At 35.5% G+C, this 25,096-nt stretch overlaps 1 protein-coding gene across 2 annotated transcripts in view; it reads left to right on the forward strand.

Moving 5' to 3' along the window:
- TBC1D19 (TBC1 domain family member 19) overlaps positions 1 to 25,096 on the forward strand; it is a 154,081-nt gene that overhangs the window by 117,864 nt on the left and 11,121 nt on the right. For both annotated transcript variants that reach the window (XM_063108149.1, XM_063108150.1), the window contains 3 exons: positions 18,668 to 18,700; positions 22,486 to 22,595; positions 24,907 to 24,998. In XM_063108149.1, the coding sequence (XP_062964219.1) occupies positions 18,668 to 18,700; positions 22,486 to 22,595; positions 24,907 to 24,998 (235 nt within the window). The remainder of the gene's footprint in view (positions 1 to 18,667; positions 18,701 to 22,485; positions 22,596 to 24,906; positions 24,999 to 25,096) is intronic.

Below are 25,096 nucleotides of genomic sequence, written 5' to 3' on the forward strand. Positions count from 1 at the left end.
AAATCTTTGGGATCTCTTACTATATTATCTTGACATTGTTTGTTTTATACTTTATCTCTCCTCTCTAAATTGCAAGCTTCTTGAGGTTTAGGATCATATCATTCACTTTTGTTCCCTCAGTATCTAGCATATAGCAGGAGTGTAATGAGTATTTATTTGAACTAAATTAGAGGTTTGTTCATTTTAACGTTTATGTGTAACCGTTGTTACATTTATCATCCCAGAAACTTAATTTTCTGATAACTTTTTATATTTATCTAAGAAACATGAAATAAGAAAAAATAAAATATCTCTGAATAGCCAAAATAGATGTCCATGGACTCAAGTTCCTTCTCTCTATTCATAGGAGAGGTTTTCAACTTAGTTTAAAACATATTGGCTCTTACTTAACACACATGTCTAACAAACTTAGTTTACTGTTTTTTAATGCTCCCTGCAAAAATAGAAGCATGAATAGAAGCTGATACAGATATGAAAAATGACCAACAGTCAGAAATGAAAGTCAGAGACCTCCCAAAGGAAAGTATAAAATTTATAAAACAGCATACAAGAGCACTCTAGCAAATCAGACTGGGACCATTTCACGTAAAAGCCAATAACTCTATACCCTTTAAAATGGAATCACTAGGTTGTAGCATATTATAATTTAAGATCTTTATAATGAGCTAAAGTCCCCACCCCCCAAATTGCTGTAATAATAATTGTAACAGCAGCTAACATTTTCCAAGCTATATATTATATACAAGGCAGTGTATTAAGTACATTACATGCATTAACTCATTTAATCCTTAAAGAACCCTATGAGGCTGGTGCTAATATTATTCTTATTTATTGATTTTAAAAACTGAAGCACAAAATGTTAACCTGGCTACCTGGGGAGTGGCAAAGCCAGGCTTTGAACCCAAGCCGTCTGCCCATGGAAGCAGCGTTCTTGCCGCCATGCCCTATTGACTCAGAAACTGTTACTGAGCTCACTATAGTGTCTTTTGGAAGAAAGGAAAGTGGTTAATATTACTGAAAGAGGAAAAGATAAATATAATAGGTTCTAGAAAGATTCATCCAGAATAAAAATTAAAATAAAAGTCTCATCTTTAATGAGATAAAACCACAGCTATTCATAAATTTAATTCTACAGTATCATTTCTTCTCTCAGATTCTTTCAGAACTTACCAGAGTCAGGGAGAATTCTTCTGTGGAGAATGATTCTGAAGTTGCAGAACCAAAAGAGACCAAGACCAGTCAGTCTACTGTCCCTTTTTTTCTGTACCCAAGGCAATACTAAGCAACATTTTTATATTACCCACCCTGTTTTTTAACCTCTGCCAAAGATAGTATTACTTCAAAGTCTCACGGATACTTTTACCACTACCACCACCAAAACTGGCCTGGCTTTCTTGGTCTCGGGTAGCCATGCAGAGAGGTTTGTCAGCAGCTTATTGACACACTCTTGGTCCCTGACCAGGCTGCTGTTTACAGAGGGGCAGAGATTTTCTCACCCTAGCCCTACACACACATCTGTGATTACCTTCCCTAGGATGGAAATGACAGGTCTTACTGACATCAGGTGTTAATCTCTCACTGCATTTGAGGCATCATCAATGGAAAGATTTTCTTTAGTTGATTAAACAGCTAGCAAGCAAAATTTCTGAGCTGAGGGAGAGTTCTCAGGGGAATTCTGTAAGCTTCTTGTGGTTTTTGGTTGTTCAACATGTGCAAATTATCTTTATTAATTTAATAAATATTTATCCCTGCTCTGGCTCACTGCTCGAGGTGGGTGGTCCACAGTAACCAATACAAATAAAATACCTGCTGCAAGGAGGCTTGCATTCTAGTTAGGGAGACATACTATTAAAAAAAAATAATGAAAATAATTTCAGAAAGTCATGAAGTGAACAATGAAAGGGAACAGAAATTGTAGGGAGTTGGGGAGGGTGTGGCTCTTTTAGATAAGGTAGTTGGGAAAGGTGCCTGTGAGGAGGTGGAATATGAACAGAGACCCAAATATGTGGAGTGAACCATGTAAAGAAGTGAGAGAAGAGCATTCCAGAGGCAGGAACAAGCTGGATAGTTTAAAGAACACCAAGATGGCCATTGTGACTGGTGATAGTGAGCAAAACATTGACTGGTACGAGGTGAGGGAGGAGAGGTAGACAGAGGCTAGGTCAGGTAAGGAGACAGTTGATTTAAAGTCTTGTCTAGTAAGTCCAGTGTTGGGGCTCTCTCAGGGACAGTTCCTATTAATTTCTTTTTTTCCTGTGAATGGTCTATACTTTCTTATTTCTTTGCATTCCTAGTAATTTTTTTCATTGTTAAAATTTGGATATCTTGAATATTATAAGGTGGTAACTCTGGAAGTCAGATTCTCCCCCCATCTCTAGAATTTGTTTGTGTTGTTCATTGTGGGTTGTAGTTGTTTGTTTAATAACTTTTCTAAACTATTTGTATAAAGACTGTATTCTTTGTCTTGGGTTTACACTGAAGTCTGTTCCATTAGCTCAATGATTTAGCTAGTGTATGACAGATATTTCCTTAAACATCTGGAACCGAAAAAATAAAAATAAACACTCTCCCAGTCTTTGCAGATTGTCTCAGTGTTGGAGCATGACTTTAAGGCTTAGCCAGGCCATTTACAGCTCTACCTTAGCCTTCACTTCCTGCTTGCACAGAGCCTAAAAGTCCATCAGAGCTGAAAGCCTAAGGTGTCCTTGGGTCTTTTCTAGATTCCCCTGTACTCACAGGAGTTTTTCAAAGCCCTTATCTGCTCATATAGCCTCTTCTTCAATCTGTCTATTCCTTGCCTCAACTGTTATTCCTTCTCCCAGGTGACTGCAGCTAGAATATGAGGGTACTTCAAAAAGATTGTGCAAAGATTTGTATTATCTTTTAATTCTTTTTTTCCACAAACTTTCTGAAGTAACCTCATATTTGCCTTTAAATGCTTTTGACAAACACCAACAAGGCAGATAAAACAAAGGCAAGCTCCTAAGTCAATCTCACAACTACTAGACAGCTCAAAACACATAACCACATTTTTTTTATACAAGATCTGTACTGCTCCCTCTGACACCAGCAAGCTGTATCAGGAATGTCGACCTTTATCTTCAGGGCTGCTTCCAAACTGAGGATTAGGTGACAGTAGGCAGGTAATTAAAATGCCATTATGCTCTCTTACCAAAATTCTTTCTTCATTAAGCATTCCTCTGGTTGTTGTAAGTTTTTTGTTTAATTCCAGAGTTCAAAAAAGTTGATTCTGATGGTTGTTGTCAGCTTAAGTATTGCTTTAGTGGAGTGATAGAGTTTGAGAGTTCTCTTCTCCAGTCTCCTCAGTGATATCTCTCCTCCAATTTCTGATTAATACTTTTGAAAGATCATCCAGACTACTTCGTATAATAAAAGTGTCACTAAAAATATAAGCTCCAAGAAAACAAGGACCTTAATAGTTTTGATGACCAACATATCTAGCACCTAGAATCATGCATGGCATAAAGTCTGTGCTCAGTAAACATTATTGAATGAGTGAGTGAATGAATGAGGAAATGAATGTAGAATAATACAGAGATGTAAGAATAGAAGCAAGAAAACCAGACTTATAAGAAAAATACAATAGATCTGACTGAGACTTAATTACATGGAATAAACAGCCACCATAATTTGCTAATACCATTTGTTTCCTATATGACAGTAGAAAATAATTAATTGCTAGTGACCACTTGGTAGAGGAGTTTAAGGACTTTAGAACAGTGATTCTTAACCAAGCACAGTTACCCCCAACACACACACTCACACATATCCCATGGAAAATTTGACAATGTCTGAAGACATTTTGGTTGTTGCAATCAGGGGAAGCAATGCTGCTAAACGTCACACAGTGCACAGGACAGCCTCTTACAACAAAGATTAAGAAAGGCTCTTGGAAGAAATGATGAAAGTATATCATCTTAAATCTCCCTGCAAGTGTCAAGTTGATAAATAGCAATGTACTTTGTCATCTATTTTTTTTTAATTTTCTTTTTATTGTAACATAGTTGATTGTACATACCTGTGGGGTACAGAGTTGAATATCAATACCTGTGTGCAATATGTGATGCTCAAAACAGGATAATTAGTGTACTCAACAATATACAATGTAATGGTTTTTTGTGGCCCTTTACCACTTTCTCCCTTACACCCCTTTCTTCCCCTGGCAACCTCAGTTCTGTTCTCTCCTTTTGAAACTTCAACATATTATTCTGATAGTTGTATATTTTTTTCTTTCTTTTAATTTTTATTTGTTTGCTTATTTATTAGCTCCCACTTATCAGTGAAGACATGTGGTACTTCTTTCTGTGTGCCTGGCTTATTTCACTTAACGTGATTTTCTCTAAGTTTGTTCGTGTTGCTGCAAATGACAATATTTCATTCTTTTTTATGGTAGAGGAGTATTCCATTGTGTATATATAACACATTTTCCTTATCTAGTCATCTGACGATGGATATTTAGGTTGGTCCCAACTCTTGGCTATTGTACATAGAGCTGCAGTAAACATGCAGGTGCAGGTATCCCTTCAACATGATGATTTCCATTCTTTGGGTATATACCCAGCAGAGGAATTGCTAGATTGTATGGCTGTTCTATCTGTAGTTGTTTGAGGAACCTCCATACTGTTTTCCATAATAGCTGCACCAATTAACAGTCCCACTAACAGTGCAGGAGGATTCTCCTTTCTCAGTATCCTTTGCAGCATTTGTTATTCTGTCTTTTTGATAATAACCAGTCTAACTGGGGTGAGGTGATATCTCTATGTGGTTTTGATTTGCGTTTCCCTGATGCTGAAAGATGTTGAGCATTTTTTCATGAGTCTGTTAGCCATTTGTATATCTTTCTTTGAGAAGTGCCTATTCAGCTCCTTTGCCCATTTTTTAATTGGGTTATTTGTTCTTGTACTGTTAAGTTGTTTGAGTGTCCTGCATATTCTAGATATTAATCCTTTTTCAGATGCATAGTTTACAAATATATTTTTCCACTCTGTAGGTTGTTTATTCACTCTGTTAATTGTTCCTTTGCTGTGCAGAAGCTTTGTAGTTTGATATAATACCATTTTTAAAAAATTTTCCTTTTGTTTCCTGTGCTTTGGAGGTCATATTCATAAAGTGTTTGTCCACTCCTACTTCCTGAAGTGTTTCCCCTATGTTTTCTTTTAGGAGTTTTATAGTTTCAGGTCTTATATTTTTAAGTCTATAATACATTTTGAGTTGCTTTTGGTACAGGGTGAGAGGTACAGGTCTAGTGTCCAGTTTTCCCAGCACCATTTATTGAAGAGGCAGTCTTTTCCCCAATGTATGTTCTTGGTGTCTTTGTTTAAGATCAGTTGGCTGTAGCTATGTGGGTTGATTTCTGGATTCTCTATTCTGTTCCATTGGTCCAAGTGTCTGTTTTTATGCCATTACCATGCTGTTTTGGTTACTATAGCTTTGTAGTATAGTTTGAAGTCAGGTAGTGTTATGCCTCTGGCTTTATTTATTTATTTTGCTCAGTATTCCTTTGGCTCTTCAGGGTCTTTTGTTGTTCCACATGTACAGTAGGATTTTTTTTGTATTTCTGTGAAAAATGTCATTGGTATTTTGATGAGGATTGCATTGAATCTGTAGATTGTGTTGGGCAGAATGGACATTTTTGCAAAGTGAACTCTTCTAATCCAAGAACCTGGAATGTCTTTCCAACTTTTTGTGTCCTCTTTAATTTTTTTCAGCAATGATTTGTAGTTCCCATCTTGGAGATCTTTTACCTCCTTTGTTAAATTGATTTCTAGGTATTTTATATATTTAGTGACTATTGCAAATGGGCTAACTTTCTTGATTTCTTTTTCTGCTAGCTCATTGTCAGAGTATAAAAATGCTACTGACTTTTGCATGTTGATTTTGTATCCTGAAACTTTACTGAAATCATTTATCAACTCCAAGAGTTTTTTTGTGGAGTCTTTAGGCTTTTCTATATATATAGAATCATGATGCCTGCAAACAGGGACTGTTTGACTTCTTCTTTTCCAATCTGGGTGCTCTTTATTTCTTTCTCTTATCTGATTGCTCTGGCTAGTACTTCCAATACTACATTAAATAGGAGTGGTGAGAATGGGCATCCTTTCCTTGTTCCCATTTTTGAGGGAAAAGCTGAAAGCTTTTCAGGATGATATTGGTGGTGGGTTTATTGTATATGGCTTTGCTGTGTTGAGATACTTTACTTCTATACCTAGTTTGCTGAGAGTCTTTATCATGAAGCGATATTGAATTTTGTCAAATACTGCTTCTGCATCTATCGAGATAATCATATAGTTTTTGTCTTTAATTTTGTTGCTGTGGTGTATCACTTTTATTGACTTGCATATGTTGAACCATCCTTGCATTACTGGGATGAATCCCACTTGATCATGGTGTATAATTTTTTGATGTGTTGCTGTATTCTGATTGCTAATATTTTTGAAGATTTTTGTGTCTATATTCATCAAGGATATTGGCCTGTAGTTTTATTTTTCTGTTGTATCTGATATCAGGGTGATGCTGGCCTCATAGAATGAGTCTGGAAGAATAGCCTCTGTTTCAACTTTTTGGAATAGTTTGAAGAGAATTGGTATTAATTCTCCTTTAAAGATTTGGTAGAATTCAGCAGTAAAGCCATCCAGTCTTAGGCTTTTATTTTTTGGGAGATTGTTGGTTACTGCTTCAAGCATATTGCTTGTTATTGGTCTGTTCAGGTTTTATATTTCTTCTGAGTTCAGTCTTGGTAGTTTGTATGTGTCCAGAAATTTATCCATTTCCTCCAGGTTTTCAAATTTGTTGGCATATAGTTGTTCATAATAGTATCTAAAGATTCTTCGTATGTCTGTGGTATTAATTGTAATATTTACTTTTTCATTTTAAATTTTTGTTATTTGGGTCTTCACTCTTCTTTTTTTAGTTAGCCTAGCTAATGGTTTGTCTATTTTATTTATCTTCTCAAAAAACCAATTGTTTGTTTCATTGATCTTTTGTGTCATTTTGGGGGTCTCTATATTTTTTTCCATCTACTAACTTTGGGATTGGATTGTTCTTGTTTTTTTAGTTCTCTGAGGTGTAGTGTTAGGTTATTTGAAATCTTCTCTTCTTTTGATGGAAGCATTTACAGCAATAAACTTCCCTCTTAGAACTGCTTTTGTAGCATCCCAAAGGTTTTGGTATGATGTGTCTTTATTTTCATTAGTTTCAATAATTTTTTTAAAATTTCTTGTTTAATTTTTTCTTGGACCCATATGTTGTTCAGGAGCATGTTGTTTAATTTTCATGTGTTTGTATAGTTTCCAGAGTTTCACTTGTTATTGATTTCTATTTTAAATCCATTGTGGTCTGAGGAGATACTTGAAATGAATTCAATTTTTTAATGTTTGTTGAGGCTTGATTTGTGTCCTAACATGTTTTCTATCCTGGAGAATGTTTCATGTGCTGATGAGAAGAATGTATGTTCTGCAGTTGTTAGATGAAATGTTCTGTAGATATCTGCCAAGTCCTGTTGTTCCAAAGTGGGGTTTAAATCTTGTGTTTCTCTATTGATTTGTTGCCTAGGTGATCTCTCTGATGTTGAGAGAGGGTGTTCAGGTCCCTGACTATTATCATATTGGGGTCCATCTCTTTCTGTAGCTATAATAGTGTTTGTTTTACATCTGGGTGCTCTGATGTTGGGTGCATATATAATTATGATTTTTATGTCTTCTTGCTCGTTAGATTCTTTTATCATTTTATAGGGGCCTTCTTTGTGTCTTTTTATAGTTTTTGGTTTAAAGTCTATTTTATCTGATATAAGAGTAGGTACTCCTGCTCGTTTTTGATTTCCATTTGTGTGGTGTATCTTTTTCCATCCCTTCACTCTTAATTTGTGTGTCTCTACAGACAAGGTGAGTCTCTTGTAAGCAGCAGATCATTGGGTCTAGCTTTTTAATCCAATCAGTCAAGCCTGTGTCTTTTGAGTGGGGAATTTAATCCATTTATATTTAGGGTTGTTATTTAAAGGTATTGTCTTCTGGCACATTATCAATTTTTATTTGGGTGTTTTAAATATCTTTTGTTTCTTTCACTTTTATTGCTTGTCTTTGGTGGTTTTTGGTTTTTGAAATGGTAAGATACAGTTTTTTTCTCTTTCTCATTTGCATTTTTGTTCTATCACTGGGTTTTGTTCTTTCTTGTGTGTTCATGTATCTGATTATCATTTTTTGAATTACAGATGCAGGACTCCCTTGAGGATTTTTTGTAGGGCTGGTTATGTGGTGATGAACTCTTGTAGTTTTTGTTTGTCTGGGAAATACACAATTTCTCCTGGAGTATATTTCCCAGAGAAATAGTGTATTGCCCAGAAAAACAAATGAGAGTTTGTCTTCAGTATGTTATTCTTGTCTGGCAGTTATAGTATTTTGAATATATCGTCTCATTCTCTTCTGTCCTGTAGAGTTTCTGTTGAGAAGTCTGCTGTTAGTCTGAGGTGTACTACCTTATAGGTGACTTGATGCTTTTCTCCTGCTGTTTTTAGAATTCTCTCTTTGTCTTTTGAGTTTTGCCAGTTTGACTGTAGTGTGCCTTGGATAGGGCCTTTTTGGATTGAATCTGTTCAGGGATCTTTGAGCCTCCTGAATTTGAAGGTCCATGTCTCTCCCTGTACCTGGCAAGTTTTACACTATTATTTCATTGAGTATGTTCTCAATGCCTTTTCCTTTCTCCTCCCCTTCAGGAATACCCATGATTCAGATGTTTGTATGCTTAACATTGTCTGCTATTTCTCTTAGATTTTCTTTATTTTTAAAAATTCTTTTTTTCTTTTTCTCTTCGTCTGCCTGAGTTACTTTGAAGAGACTGTCTTCAAGATCAAAAATTCTTTCTTCTCCTTGCCCTAGCCTGCTGCTTAAGATCTCAGTTGTGTTTTTTATTTTGTTGAATGACTCCTTCAGTTCCATGAATTCTGCTCCCTTCTTTTTTAAAGTATTAATCTCTTTGTAGATTTCTTCTTTTAAATCCTGGATAGCTTTATTCAGCTCATTGTGTCATCTAACTGCATCTTCTTGTATCTTATTGAGTTTCCTTAAGATTTTTACTCAGAATTCTTTTTCAGTCATTTTCAAGGGTTTCCTGCTCTATGGGGCTTTGTCAACTATATTAATTAAATAAATTCAAAACATCTCATGATCCAAAATTCATTTGAACTGTAACTTTGGACATAAATTGAAACTTCTTTAAAATTTCATTTAAAGCATGATTTTTAGATTATTACTTAAATATGGTTATGTTCTGACATCCTGGGAAAGTTTAACTACTGAGATAAAGTAACAAAGTCATAATCTGAAGTTCTTTTTTTTTTTTTTTTAATTTTATTTTGTCAATATACATTGTAGCTGATTATTGCTCCCCATCACCAAAACCTCCCTCCCTTCTCCCTCCCCCCCTCCCCCCCAACAATGTCCTTTCTGTTTGCTTGTTGTATCAACTTCAAATAATTGTGGTTGTTATATCTTCTTCCCCCCCCCCCCGGTTTGTGTGTGTGTGTGTGTATGTGTGTGTGTGAATTTATATATTAATTTTTAGCTCCCTCCAATAAGTGAGAACATGTGGTATTTCTCTTTCTGTGCCTGACTTGTTTCACTTAATATAATTCTCTCAAGGTCCATCCATGTTGTTGCAAATGGCAGTATTTCATTCGTTTTTATAGCTGAGTAGTATTCCATTGTGTAGATGTACCACATTTTCCGTATCCACTCATCTGATGATGGGCATTTGGGCTGGTTCCAACTCTTGGCTATTGTAAAGAGTGCTGCGATGAACATTGGGGAACAGGTATACCTTCGACTTGATGATTTCCATTCCTCTGGGTATATTCCCAGCAGTGGGATGGCTGGGTCGTATGGTAGATCTATTTGCAATTGTTTAAGGAACCTCCATACCATTTTCCATAGAGGCTGCACCATTTTGCAGTCCCACCAACAATGTATGAGAGTTCCTTTTTCTCCGCAGCCTCGCCAGCATTTATCGTTCATAGTCTTTTGGATTTTAGCCATCCTAACTGGGGTTAGATGGTATCTCAATGTGGTTTTGATTTGCATTTCCCGGATGCTGAGTGATGTTGAGCATTTTTTCATATGTCTGTTGGCCATTTGGATATCTTCCTTAGAGAAATGCCTACTTAGCTCTTTTGCCCATTTTTTAATTGGGTTGCTTGTTTTCTTCTTGTAAAGTTGTTTGAGTTCCTTATATATTCTGGATATTAATCATTTGTCAGATGTATATTTTGCAAATATTTTCTCCCACTCTGTTGGTTGTCTTTTAACTCTTTTAATTGTTTCTTTTGCTGTGCAGAAGCTTTTTAGTTTGATATAATCCCATTTGTTTATTTTTCCTTTGGTTGCCCGTGCTTTTGGGGTCGTATTCATGAAGTCTGTGCCCAGTCCTATTTCCTGAAGTGTTTCTCCTATGTTTTCTTTAAGAAGTTTTATTGTCTCAGGGTGTATATTTAAATCCTTAATCTGAAGTTCTAATTCAAAAAGATAATAGAAATAGCTGGAAAACAATTTAACCATTGTCCTAATCTCTATCTCTACTTTTACGGACCTGTAGGCTACATGTGAAATGAGAATAAACAGAGGAAATGATTATTTCAACAAATGAATTAAATAAACTGTACTAAGTAATCCCAAATGAAAGAGTGTAAAAATTTGTTTTCAACTGGATGAAGTTGAAGTGAATCAGATGTGAGAATTATGGTACAACCATAAATGCTAAGTATTAATAGAGATGGTAAGGAAGTGAAGGGAAAATATTTAGTAAGTGCAAAGCATGTTAATATTTGGGGTATTTTCTGAGTCATATTTAATATTTATATCTCATCTAGTTCAAGATTTATTTTTGGTGACAATGTTTACCATTCTGAGCTTTGTCAAAGGCCAATTAAATCATTACTTTATGAAGTTATTTATATTAAATGGAATAGGAAGGTAATATTTTATGCTTTCTTCAGATGGCTAAGGGAAGGCAAGTATCTTAAAATAATTAATCATAGCAGACTTGTGCAAGATGTGTCCCAAGCATCCCAATGCCTGTTGGAAGCACTTTTGTGGATGGTAGCCAGGTGAATGAAACTTGATCCTTGAAAAGCTGAAGTAATGAGAGGCAAAGGAAAGGATTTTGAACAACTGGCCAAGAACATGACAACCTCTAAGATCAAAGAAATGTTCTAGATGGTATGCACCCCAGAGTGTTGGTGGATTTTTCACTGCTTCTTATGCCTCCTGATTTTGTTTTCCAGAATTTGACTTTGTCCTTCTTCAGCGAAGTAGACTGTGTAGCCTTTGACTGGAGCCTTAAGTGCTGGCTAGTCTTGGCTAAGCTGAAATGTACCCTTATCAAATACTAATACAAAAAAAAAAAGATTTTCTTAGGTTTAACTTTATACTTAAACGTGGTACTTTCCCTACTAAGAGCATAAAATAGCTACAGGTTATTGAGCATCTGCTGTGTAATAACCTCTATACTAGTGCATTTTAAATACATTAATTCATTTGTGCTTTAGTGCAACCCAATGAAGTGGGTGTTGTTTATCTCCATTTTCAGAAATGAAAATAAGGATTCAAAGAGTGTTGGTAACTTGCCCAGAGTTCGCTTTTATGTCTGTATGACTTCAGTGGTCATTTATTGTTTTATCATTGAACTATTGAGAGCCTCCTCTCCTATATCTTAATTACTTATTCATAAATAAATTTTATACTTTAATATTTTATTTATAAGCCTTGATTATGTTTATAAATGCTTAAATTTCCATCAGCAACATATACTGAGAATCTCACTTGTAGAAAATACTGTGCTGGATGCTGAAGATAATATACAGTGTGAAATGTGGTCCTTGCCTTAAATAGCTTGTAGCCTAACTGCTTGTAGAGCAGCCATGGATTTCAGAATCTGGGGAAAATGTAGTGAAAGTATGGTTAACCACAAGCCATCTTAATACATGCATTTCTTTTTGCCTCTTGACAGTTCACTAATTCATTCATTGTAAACTTCCTTATTCAAAATGTTTTGTCCTGAGTAGGGTGTTCCTATACTTACCAGATCCCTAATAAATATTTGTATAAGATGACAATAATAATAATAAGATCTTCATTTTTTACTTCCTTAACCTACTTGTTGAAATGTTTCTGCAGTGGCTCAACAGAGGAAGGCAAATGTGTTTTTGATGTAGGAATATAAGGCTTTCGTATAATAGCAATCTGCTTTGAGATTTAGTATTTAGAAAGATATAATATGGATTTATATTTCTGTAAGCCATCAAAATATATCTTCTATGTATTAACTTAGTTTTCTCTCAGTTTTTCTTTCACATGTCAAAATGTTTATTGTAGAAAAGGTGGAAAAGACAAGTTAACTTTTTTATTATTTGTTGAAAGTCTATAATTAGCAAAGGAAATAAAATGAAGGAGCAGAGGGGGGAGGTAGAAAAGATGGGTGTTCACAGGAAGAAAAAGAGATTCAACCAAAGATATGAAGAGAAAGAGACCTGAAGAAAAAAGCTGGTTTTTGAGTTCTACTTCTAAGTGATCCTTTGAACTGGAGCTAGTGGTTTTAGTGTCGTTAGAAATACTGACCTGCAATGTGAATCTAACCTGGTTATTTATTTTTTCAGTTTCTTAAAAGCAAAGGACCTTTAGGTTGGTAAAGAATCTTACTATTGGAAGATCTTTATATATACAGTTTTCTTCACATCTCAGAAATTTTTCTGCATTTACTCTAGACATAGTTGTTAACATCAAGTTTTAGAGTTAGATGATACTTCAGAGACAGTCTTAGTCCCTTTATGTGTGAGGCAGGTTACTGAAGCTCAATAGGTTCAATGACGTTCCTAAGCCAACCCAGCTGATTTGTGTTAAGCTAACAATGCAGTTCTGATCGCCTGACTAGGAGAGTAGAGATCTGACTAGAGACCAATACTTTTCTTGCTGTTTGAAGAAACATTTACTCTATTCATCATTTACTTATCTATTCACCCATTCATTCATATTCAGCAAACATGTATTCATCATCAACTATGTGCATGGTGCCATGAATTGTATACAAAGATGAATAAAACACATTTCTTGTCCTCTGGAACAATCTGTTAAACAGCTAATTGTAACACAAAGTTTAGTGAAATCATAATGTTGGAAATATGAACAAAGTGCCAGGAAAATATAAGGAAGAATGAGCATTTCATTATGATTAAGAGATCAGGAAATGTTTCTCTGAAGTTGTAGCTGGCCTTAGTAAGGTTTGATAGGCTAAGAAGGATACAGAATGATCAAGTTCAAAGCTCCCAAAGTATGAAAGTGCATGATGAGTTCTGGTGGTGACAAATCTAGTGATTATAACACAAAGGGTATGGAGTCAGGATGGTATGACAAAGGGGAGGCAGATGTGTCTCAGACTGCAGGACATAATTGTGAATGTTTAAGGCCCACTGAAAGGTTTTGAATTCCACTCTCTAGACACTTAGCCTTTATTTCAATTGTAGACCAGAATCTGAATTCCATAAATGTCAGGACAATGTCATATTCATTTTGATATCTCCAGTGGCTACGGAGTAGGTTTTTAAATATTGGTTTATTGGATAAGTAGGAGCTTAGCAAATATTTGATGGATGGATGAATGGTCAGTGGAAAACCCTCAATTGACAGAGATCTTTCTCATGGTCTCATCAATATTTTCAGAAGACGACTTGAGCCATTTTGAAAGTTGGTTGGAGAGCTAAGAGTTTGGAGGAAAGGATTCCAATTAGAGGGCTCTTGCACAGCCACAGGTAAGAGTTCATCAAAGCCTGAATTCAGGCCCTGGCAGTAGGGAAGGAAATAAAAGGTTAAAAAATGCTAGTGGTAGATTCTAGGGCTTCATATAACCATTCCACAAACATTTAATGAGTACCTATTACATTCTGCACACTGTGCTTATTTCTGGAGATAAAGATAGATAAGAAATAGTTTCTTTATTCAAAGGATTATTCTACAGGGAGAGAGAAAAATAAAAATGATTATCAGACAGTAAGACAAGGGAAGGAAAGCAACATTGGTTAAGTACTGACTTTGTATCAAATATCCTGCTAGTTATACTACATTCATTATCTTATTTAATCCTCACCACCCCACTGGTATTGTCTCCACTTTATAGACGAAGGCAGGTCTGTTCCTAACTTTTGCAGGGCCCAGAGCAGGAATATAAACTGATAAAGTCTGCTCCATTTTCTTGCCTTGACACATATACTTTCATAAAAATCTGGAAGGCTAGGTTCAAATTCTGAATTCTCAGACTCCTCAGCAGTCCCTAGCTCATGGTGTCCCACTCCCTTTTCATTCATGGCTCTGTCTCACACCTTGGACAGGCTTCATGCACGTGCATGTGGATTCCTTAGCATGCAGGTCCAGCCTCTGATCACACCTTCCACAAATAGCCACCCTTTGGCTACCTCTTTATCTTCAGGTATACAACCATCAAGAGGCTAATTCCACCTAAGAGAACACTCAAGCCCTGGAAGCTGGCTTAGGGAGTTTTGGGCTGGGGGTTTCAGAGTCTTAGATACCTGGGGTGTGGTCTGAAAGGAGAGAAGTAAAATCTGGGTGAGGGGTACAGCCAAAGTAGGGCCAGAGCAGGGCCCTCAGCACAAGCCCCCCACCGTAGAGCAGTTCTGGATGAGGAAACAGGTTAAGTAACTTACCTAAGAGTACACAGGTAGAAAGCAGTGGAGCCAGAATTCCTAATGTTGTCTAGGCAAATAGAGAAGGAGTAATACCTCAATCAGTCAGGGCAAGGCAGCTGATACAAGAGTATTGGTTAATGAATTGCTCAGGGGTGAGGAGAAGAGGGCTGTCAGGGAGCTCTTTCTAGGAGGGGGAGTATTTAAAAATCTTCAAGGGGTGGGGCAGGAGCAGGACTGGAGGTAGAGGAGAGCATTGCCTACAGCCCCTGTCCTGTGCCGAGAGGCTGAAGGGGTGGCAGTCAATTTGGTAGTATTATAGTTGTGCTTGTGTAATAGGGAAGGAAGCTGCTGACATTAGATTGTAGAGTTAAGTACCTGTTATCCTAAAGCAACGGGAAAGGGACATAGGCACATTTAGGTATAAGGGCTGAGAGAAAACTAGAGAGCAGAGATGACAAAAGTTTTCTTCCCTAAATGACTGGGAAGGTGGCGAGTCATTTACAGAAATATGATACTAGGCTTTTAACGTTTGGATTATCAGTTAATGATGACAAGACTGATGGAAGTAAAGAGAAAACAAGTATGATGGGATCTTGGAGTGCAGCTATAGTTAAGGAGTAAGAGAGAACTAGCCAAAACAAAAACAAAAACAAAACATCAGGCAGCAGAAGTTTCTGAGAGACAAGGATCCTGATCTGCACAGTGTCATGGTTGGCTCAAGTTGGAGAAGGAACTTTCAGTTGTTGTGAGGCTGTTAAGTACAACACACAAAAAGAGGAGACTCCTGGATTTAGCAATCAGAAGTGAGGGTATATAAAAAAGAAGTAAAGGGAGTGAATATAGATAGTTTTCAAAAAAATTAAGCTTAGCTTTGAAGGTAAGAGAGAGATTAGAGATTTGTTTGGTAGAAAAGTAGGGTCCAGGAAGAAAATGTACTTATTATTATTACTATTGCTATTGTCATTATTACATGTGAGGATACGTATAATGTCCTTGGCTGAAAGGTTGCAGTGAAATGAGAGACTAAAGTTATGAGTACTTTGATAAGCCCTACCCAGCTCTTGCCTCTACTCCTTTAGTAAGAGGAAAGAGTAGATTCCATCACTATCCACCTTCAGACCAGTGATCCGCAGTAAATTTATCCCAGTTTATGACAATCATCACATGAAGCCCAGGGCTTCTAGGTCACCCCTGATCAGGTGATTCTCACCTCCACAACTTCAATTCTCTTTTTGTCAGTCAGGCCTCCTCCACCCTCCCTTGGCCTTGTCCTCCCTGTCACCCTTCCCTCCACTATTTTTCTTCATAGCACTTATCACTATCCTACATATATTCACTTATTTTATTATGATTTTTCTGTCCCTAATAAAAAGTCTGCTCCAGTTCTTAGAACAGTGCCTGACACATAGTAGAGGCTCAATACGTATTTGTTGAATGATGCTCATAAAGGAGGGAGGAAGGGTAACTGATGGGGTAGGGTGCCCAAGCGGGGGTTGGCAAACTCTTTCTGTAACCAGCCAATGGTAAATATTTTAAGTTTTGCTGGCTGCAAACAGTCCATGATTCTTAGATGTTTTTGCAAATAATCTTTTAAAAAGGTGTAAAAGCCATTCTTAGCTCACAGGCCATGCATAAACAAGCTACGGACCTGATCATAGCTTACCAACTGCTGTGAAACTCAAGGAAACAGGATTAAGAGCACAGGTGAAGATATTAGCTTTGAAAAAGAAAAGGGATACATCATTCTCAGAGATGGAAAGTGAGAAAACATGAAATATAAAGAACAGACAAGTGAGAGTTCACATCGCTGGCACTGGCCTCCCAGTGAGGGAGAGTTGAGGTCCGCAGTCAGGTGTTAAACACTTGCAGGGTGGGAAAGTTTTGAAAGAACTGAGTGGCTAATCAAATAGAGATGAACAAGAAAAATGATAAGCGACACAGAATTCAGCTAAAGTTGGACAACGTGAATCTGTGCTGTATGCTAGAAGACTAGGGAAACATGGGAGAGGGTAGATCCTGAGAGTTATAGCTTGAGTGATGCTGCACAAAATTCTGAAGATGGTTGGCCTGGCATACTAGTTTAGAATAACAATTACATGTTCCTCATAACATTTTTTGGCAAAATTACTTCTAGAAACAACAAAGAAATATGAACTAATTTGTGAATGATAATATCAAAAATGAGCATTTATTACAGGCCTAAGCTATTTATTTATTAATGGCTAAGCTACATTCATTATCTCATTTAATCATGTGATATATCTCTGATTTACAGATGAAGAAACTGAACCTTAGAGAAGTTAAGAAACTTACCCAAAGGCATACAAAGCTCTTAAGTGACAGAGCCAGATGAACCAAGTCTGTTTGATATCCAGTGCATGCTCTTATCATGATAGGGTGCTCATTAATGAATTGATAACAACATGGAAGGAGGTCTCTAGTGAAAACTCCTGTCCTCACTCTGTGTTGTTCAGCATTTTTGTATCGCTTTAGATGAGGACATAGATAGTGTACTTATCAAATTTTCTGGTAATGTAGAATCAGGAAGAATAAGGAATACATTAGATAACAGAGTGAAAATCCAAGACTATCTCCAATTGGAATGGTTCACCAAAGAAGAAATGTAGTAGCAATAAAAATATAATCCTTTACTTAGGTCCAGAAACAACTGCTCAAGTGCATTGTCTTAGCTGGGGGCGTGTACAGAGAGAAAAAAATGCTTAGAGGTTTTAGTCACCTCATTTTAAGGACTGTTATAAACTGCAGCTTGACCCGAGGAAAATAAAATAGGGAGGCTATAAAATAGGGAGGAACAATTTAAAGAAACTTGTAGTTTTAAAGCAAAACTAACCTGATGGTGATGGTCTGGGAATAGAAAGCAATGTCTTCAAGTACTTTGAATGTTTTCATATAGAAGATAAGTTTGACTTGTGAGACCTCTGTGGTCAGAACTAGGAGCAATAAGTAGGGATTACAGGGAGCCAGAGTTTGACTTCAGTATGAGAAATAACTCCTTCAAATTAAGCCTATTCAAAGTAGTAGTGGATTGCATTGGGAATTAATGCATCTGCTAATTCTGGACGTGTTTTAATCTGATACTAAGCTACCATTTATTAGAACTTTTTCTAGGTGACCTCTGAAGTCCCTGCCAACACTTAAGTTTTTGCCTCTGAATATGTCAAATGAATAAAGCATTTCTACAGTATTTTTTCAAAAAATTAAACTTAGCTTTCTTCTGTATTGTGTTTGCAACCTGATTTAGTACAGTGTTACATATATGGTGGTATATATTACAGAACTTCTGTTTTGAATCTAAGCTGTACAAATCTAATTTTTTACTTAGAATGTCACAAGATGTTTAACAAACCAATTTAGGCTTTGAGTATTCCTTTGAAAAGGATGTATACTTTACTTGTGTATCATTCTTGCCAAAGACTATATTGAATTTGTACCATATTCCTGTCAATATTTCTGCCACACCCCATGGTATAATTTTTAGTAAATTTACTAAACACTGATGGTGTTTTCTGTAAAGTGATGTTTTCAAGAAGTGCCTCAAAAAGCTCACTCATCTTTAAACAGATCGGATTTTAACAGACCAAATGAAGTTGTTTAAGAGGGATGTAATCTTTTGACTTTCTGAGACCATTATAAGTAATTCTTAAAGTTAGTTCTGTGATCTGCCTTATGTTTTTGTATACATATATCCAAAGTTTTAATTTTTCAGCATTATTAATAGAAAGTTAACTGAATGTATGTTTGAAAACCTCTAGTTTGCTTTTTTAAAGGTGTTAAAAAAACATTATCTTACTATTGGTTACCATCACTAAGTCTTTCTGACATTCATGAACAAGTTGAAGCAAAAAAGTAGGAAACCTTTTTATTTTCAGTTTTAATCCTTTAAGGTTTACCTAATAACAGTGGGTATTGTACTCATTGAAAAGGAATACTTTTTTTATTTTTTAGGTGTAATCCCTTTTCATGGATTTTCAATGTATGGTAAGTTGGGCTTTAAAATAGTCATTGCTTTTATTACACTTTAGAAAATTAAACATAAAGATCACACTTTATATTACAGCACCCACATTCTTAATAAGTTATTATGAATATTTTTAAACCTTGAGTTTAGTATTTGTTTATATGTCCAATTTTAAAAAATCAAAAATAGAGGGTTATCAATAATTCTTAGGTGATGACTGCTTGACAAATTAGAATTAGAACATACAGTGGAAGTCGTTCTGTGGTTTACCATTTTCTGATCCCATGGAAACTAGAGATATACATTAATATTTAGTTCTAGAAGGTGTTGAAATCAAGTTGCTTAAATTTCTGAGCTAATTCTCATGAGAACTTTTTAAAAAAATAATAGATCAGAAAAAAATCCAAAGGGAGGGACAACACTAAGTTAGAGCTCATAATTTCTCCAGGCTACTGGTATACTCAGCAACAACTCCACTGAGCATTTGGTCATCCTGAGGTACACGTGGAACATGCATGTGCTTGAGAGCTTTGAGTGCCTTTTGGGGGCCTCACATGTCGTTGAATGAGGAACACAAGAAGCTCAAAGAAGATTAGAATGCCCCACACCTTAATGCCACTTAATTTTTAAATTTTCATGTATTACATATAACCTTGTTAAAGACTGCCCTCATTTCTACCTCCTATCTTTAGAATAAACAGAAGGATTTTAATGTCTTGTTATCTGTGTAACAAGAATCAGCAATAAATTAACACTTTTCTTTGTAAAAAGCATCTCAGTGTTCAACATCAGACAGTCATGGTGAATGACATAAGATAAAACTTAAAACTAGCATGCAGGGCCGACCGCGTGGTGCACTCAGTGCGGCGCTGGGAGCGCAGTAGCGCTCCCGCCGCGGGTTCGGATCCTATATAGGGATGGCCGGTGCGCTCACTGGCTGAGCGCAGTGCGGCCGATCACAAAAAGACAAAAAAAAACTAGCATGCAGGGGAAGGATTTATAGTACCCAGGGGCTTTACGTGATGCTGCCTTGATGCTGTGGGTCAAAGGCTGGAATTATATGGTGCGCTACTTTCTAGAGCAACCAAAGATTCATAGCTCAATGCATAATGTTATAGTGACCTTACAGCATATTTCTCTTTTTAAATATGTGAGGAATTAAAAATAAAAAACCTTAAAAAGTAAAAAATATAAACGTTTATAAAAATGTTAGCCCTTTTATCCTTCCATTTTAATAATTCCAACTGTAAGAATTCGTTCAAGTAAAGAGTTTTTAGAAGGGGTACTTGAGTGATTTGGAGGATACTTGATGGCATGAAAATTTAAATCGTCTAGCAGTTCTCAGTATTCAAAATATATCACTGACACAGCCTCTGCCAATTCACATTTATGGTCATTTAAATAGGCTGAAGTTGGGCCGACCACGTGGCTCACTCAGAAGAGTGCGGCGCTGGGAGCGCTGCGGCGCCGCTGGTTCGGATCCTATATAGGGATGGCCGGTGCACACGGTGCCGGTGACACCAAGCCAAGGGTACCGGTCACCAAAAACAATGAATAAATAAAAATAGGCTAAGGTTTATACACCCAAGGGGAAAACATACACTGAGGCAATAGATGATGCAAAATATTTGATACGGAGTTTATCTGTACTGCTTCAGAAAACTATCTTAAGCATCCACAAATACTTTAGCAGCAACCACAATGATTTAGAACCAATATACTAGAGTAATCACAAATCATCCATAAGGAACTCTGGTTAGTACTTTGCCACTTCAGTTCTAGTTACTGTATTTCTTAAAATTATAATTCTTATCTCTTAAAATCAGTTCAGAACTTTTCTCTAATTTAAACTGCCTTCTGCTCTCCCATTTATGCATATTAATGAAGTTCTATTGTAGATGTATTGTATATTATGATTTCATAAATAAATTCCTATAGTACAGATATTTAATTGGTTAAAAAGATGATGAGCTAAATGTATTTTTATGGAAAAACCAAATAAGGAAAGATGCTTAAAATAAAAAATTAAATCATGTAGAAGATTTTTTATGTGTTATATATAATGGACTTAATCTTTTCCATTTCATATCTATATAAGGCAATTTAACATAAACAATTGTGGTATCTTGAATAATAACTAATTTTAAAGATTTTTTGTATAATACATGTTTGTAGAAAAGTGCTTATTTAAAAATTCTCTCTTTATTCCTTCACTGGAAATGATCATTAATAATTACTAAACCCATACAATCTTCAGATTCAGGTTACAGGTTTTTACATATCAATAACTCTAAAAATGAGGAAAAAATATAAATCATCTTTAAAAAGTAAATAAATTCCAAACCTTCTCTTTGAATTTATAATAACGCCAAGTATTCATGCCACACTGCTTTTTCTTAGGTTGATATTGCAATTAGAACATGAGTTATTCCTTTTAAATATGTGGAATACCCTAATTTGGGCTATTGTAATAAGGAGCAATTTATTTTAATCATAAAATAAGTTTTAACAATTAGTTTTGAAATGGGAGGACATGCTGTTTTTAAAATTTTGTATATATAATATACATTATATGCAAGTAGTTATTTTTATGTGTATTTAGACATTTGCTCCCCTGAAAGTGATTTGTTTCTCTTTTGCCCTTCAGAAAAAGTAAAATTTCTCACTTGCAGTGCTGGTTTTTGATAATTTATTTATCAGTAATACTTACACCTCTCTTTATCTCATATTATTGAACTTTTGTGTTTGTAAGCATTTAAAATATTTTACCATTTTTTTCTTTCACTTTATCAAAAAGAAGAGAGCTAAACTGACCTACTGGTTTCCCCGCTTGCTTAATGCCTACTGCCCTCAGGACATTACCGACAGGTTATAGAGCCCCAGAACTTCTCACTTGTCTAATTTCTGTTGTTTAAAATATACCCCATAACTAAGGCATTTTTAATTAAAATTAGTATTCAGATAATGCAGTTTTATGTATCTGCATTATAAATATGTTTATGCTGCCTAAAATTCTTGAGTCTTGAAAAGATGGAAAGCGTGACCATGTTTGTGAGTATAGAATAATCACGTGGTCAGTTCGGTCTCTGAGATTAGGACTTTAAGACGTACAGCTGTGGGATGTCTGGTAGAGTTGACCCACCCATGCTTAACTGCCAAGAACTGGGTACAAAGGAAAACTTAATTCGCCATTTATTAGAAAAATAAATCCTCTGCCTGAGGATTGTTTTAAGTCAGTTAAAACTGTCTTGATACATATGGGGATCTGCCAATATAGACCAATAATGTATAGCTTTTACTCAGAATTTTTATTTTCAAATTGAACTAATTGAAGACCCTGATTCTAAAAGCTAGTCATAAATCTTCTTATATTTACTTACCTGACTTCCAAAATTAAAAATTTTGAGAAGTGGCCTGAATCCTTTGTGGGACAAAGTAAAAACGGGTTGCCTGATTATCACTTTTGTGTTACTTCAGTTAAAAAAGAAAGACTTGACTCTATTTTTAAATGTTTCTTGGAATTTTTAATATCCCTATATAATTACATTATGTCATTCTTATTCTACTGTCGAAATTATAATAGTTTATAATTTACTCCTTTCTTTATAATATTTAATGACTGAACTTTTACAATGTGCAAATATTCCCTTTTCTAAGTGAACAAAACAATGCATGTATAAGTTTAAACTTGTCTGTGAATGAATATGATTACTATAAAATATTGATTTATTCTTTTATATTTCATGAACTTATTTTAAAACTTCTAGCAGTTCTGCAGTATTATCAATTAAAGTTTTCCTTTCAGTTGCACCGCTTTGTTTTCTATACCACGAACCTTCCAAACTGTATCAGATATTTCGTGAGATGTATGTGCGTTTTTTCTTCAGACTCCATTCCATCTCTTCTCATCCTTCTGTAAGTATGTAAATAATCGGATCAAATTAGACTCTAATCTGTTCTTTTTTTCTCTTAAGAAAAAGTCTCCTACTGGAATTATAAAGTGACAGATTTTATGTCAAGCAACATGTTTCTATAGAATAAATGGAAGAGAAAAAGAAATTGATATTTAAATATTTTTGGCAAAAATTAGGAAAAAGTCTGTTGTCAACTACATTTAAATTATCTTTTATAACACAAACGTGTCACGGGTTCTGATTCCCATACCGGCCAGGTGCAAAAAATTTTTAAAAAGTAAAAAAAAATTAAATTACTTTTTGTATACTGAAAGAAAAAAACATAGGACATCTGTATTATTTTCCTTGACAAAGATGCCTATCTTCTTTGCTGAGATCCTCATCTATGAAAAGAGGTTAATAGAATATCATTTGTAGTGCTGTAGGGAAGTCTGTAAAGCACCCAGGGTAGTTAGTACTTGGCTCATAGCAGGTATTCAGTAATTAAATGGCTACTGTTGTTATAATTATCATCATCATCCCTTCTTTGTTAATGAAAATCAAACATTTATTTGTCACTTGTTTCTCAGTTTCGTATGTGGCTAATTGTCAGTTATCATACTAGATATTTTCTTTGTATTTATTCAATACAGTACTTCTTTGGCCTCAATATGAGAGTCAAGGAAAAGCATATTTGGAGTTGAACATTTTTATCTGTTTTTTTTTGGTGGGGGAGGGCTGCTCCTTTGTCATATCTTTTTTTTTTTTTCCTTCCCGTAAGCCTGAGTAAAAGCAGTGATTATTTTATTTCTGTTCTGCTTTCCCCCACCTTTAGGCCTGCTTTGGTCTACTTGTGGGTAACCTGACTGCCTCTCCAGGAGAAATATTCAATTGGAATATATCTCAGGGTGACTAAATTTCCCCAAAGAGGAGATATGTTACTGCTACCAAATTAAAAAGCTGTCTTTTTCCCCTCCAGTTTAAGCTCATTCCTATTTAAGCCTATTCCTATTCCACCTTCCTCTGTCTTCCAGTTTTGCTTTTATACATTGCCAGTAAAGGTTGGCAAATAGCAAAATTCCAAGTTGTTACAGATAAACAAAGCGCCACCAATTATCTTGGGTGTCTTATCTCTAAGAGAATTTGATTTAGTTCTTATCTTACATTAATGTTTAATTTAGAATAATTGCAAATATTAATAATAATTAATATTAATAATTCTCTAGTATCTCGTTCTTAGTATCAGATTTTTTTTTTTTAGTATCAGATTTTTTACTCTCATATCCTATACCATTTTATGATTCACAGTTTTTTAAAAAAACTGGCTGTACTGTACACACCCATGGTGTTCTCCCTGTGCAGAGAGCACTGAAGCCTGACATTGGGCAGCTCTGTATTTTCCTTCTCTGTCTCCATGCTGGCCCTGAGGTGTCCTTTTTCAGCTAATTGATTGGGCTAGTCCTGCCTCTGCCCTTTCTTTATTCAGTGGAATAAAGACTTACAGGCATTCATCTCCTTTTCTGGCTTGCAGCCAGACTGAACTATTTGGAACCATGACAGCCTTTTTTCTTTAGAAACTCAAAAAGAGGATTAAAACTTCCTCACAAAGATCAACCCTGAGGAATGCTGAGCTGCAAGAAAGACTTTATTCAGAGTTGTCAAATAATGAACACACTTGAAAACCATCTGCTTAAATCAATTATTTCTTGTACTTCACAAATAAAGCCCTTTTTAAAAAGTAGATTTCAGTAAAAAAATATATATATATTTTTTTACACTAACTAATCAAAAATTCAAATGCAAATTTCAGGGAGTCAGCAATCAGTCTTTACTTGGGTGTGGATTTCAAAGAAAGAGAGAGGAAAAACAGGAAATATTTTCCCCGATAGGTGAGGCTGCAGGGGAAGGGACATATGGGGGGAGAGAGTAAAAGGTGTGGACATAGCACCAGGGAAATACCTGGAAACTGGAATGCATCCAGAAAAAACTAATTTTGCTGGGCCTAAGTGATAATGGCTTGCAGGTTTCTATAAAATGATGTTTTCCTTGGACTTTCCAAATATTACATACTGGGTTACATGAGGAACCTGTTGTGTTATGAAGGAGGCTCCTTAGCATATCTATAATTGTAAGTATACATAAAGAGAAATAAAATTTATCTCTAAACACAATGTTAGATATCCATTAGTGCATTCCCTGTTTTGTCTCTTAAATAATATAAAGGATATTTATGTTAATGGTCTTTCTCATTTTTCGTTTGAATAATTTGTTGGCATCGTTAATTTTTAAATACCAAAATATCTATTTCTCTTATGATTTATTATTGTATCCAGGGTATTGTATCACTCTGTTTGCTGTTTGAAACTCTTCTTCAAACTTATCTCCCCCAACTCTTTTATCATCTACGAGAAATTGGGGCTCAACCGTGAGTATTTTTCTCTCCTTATTGAATAATACGTAGTTTCACATCAGAAAGCTCTTTTTTCATCATTATAAGAACTTGCAAAGATGCAGTAATTCTTC

The sequence above is a fragment of the Cynocephalus volans genome, chromosome 9, assembly GCF_027409185.1.
Source record: "Cynocephalus volans isolate mCynVol1 chromosome 9, mCynVol1.pri, whole genome shotgun sequence".
In the NCBI taxonomy this organism is placed as follows: domain Eukaryota; kingdom Metazoa; phylum Chordata; class Mammalia; order Dermoptera; family Cynocephalidae; genus Cynocephalus; species Cynocephalus volans.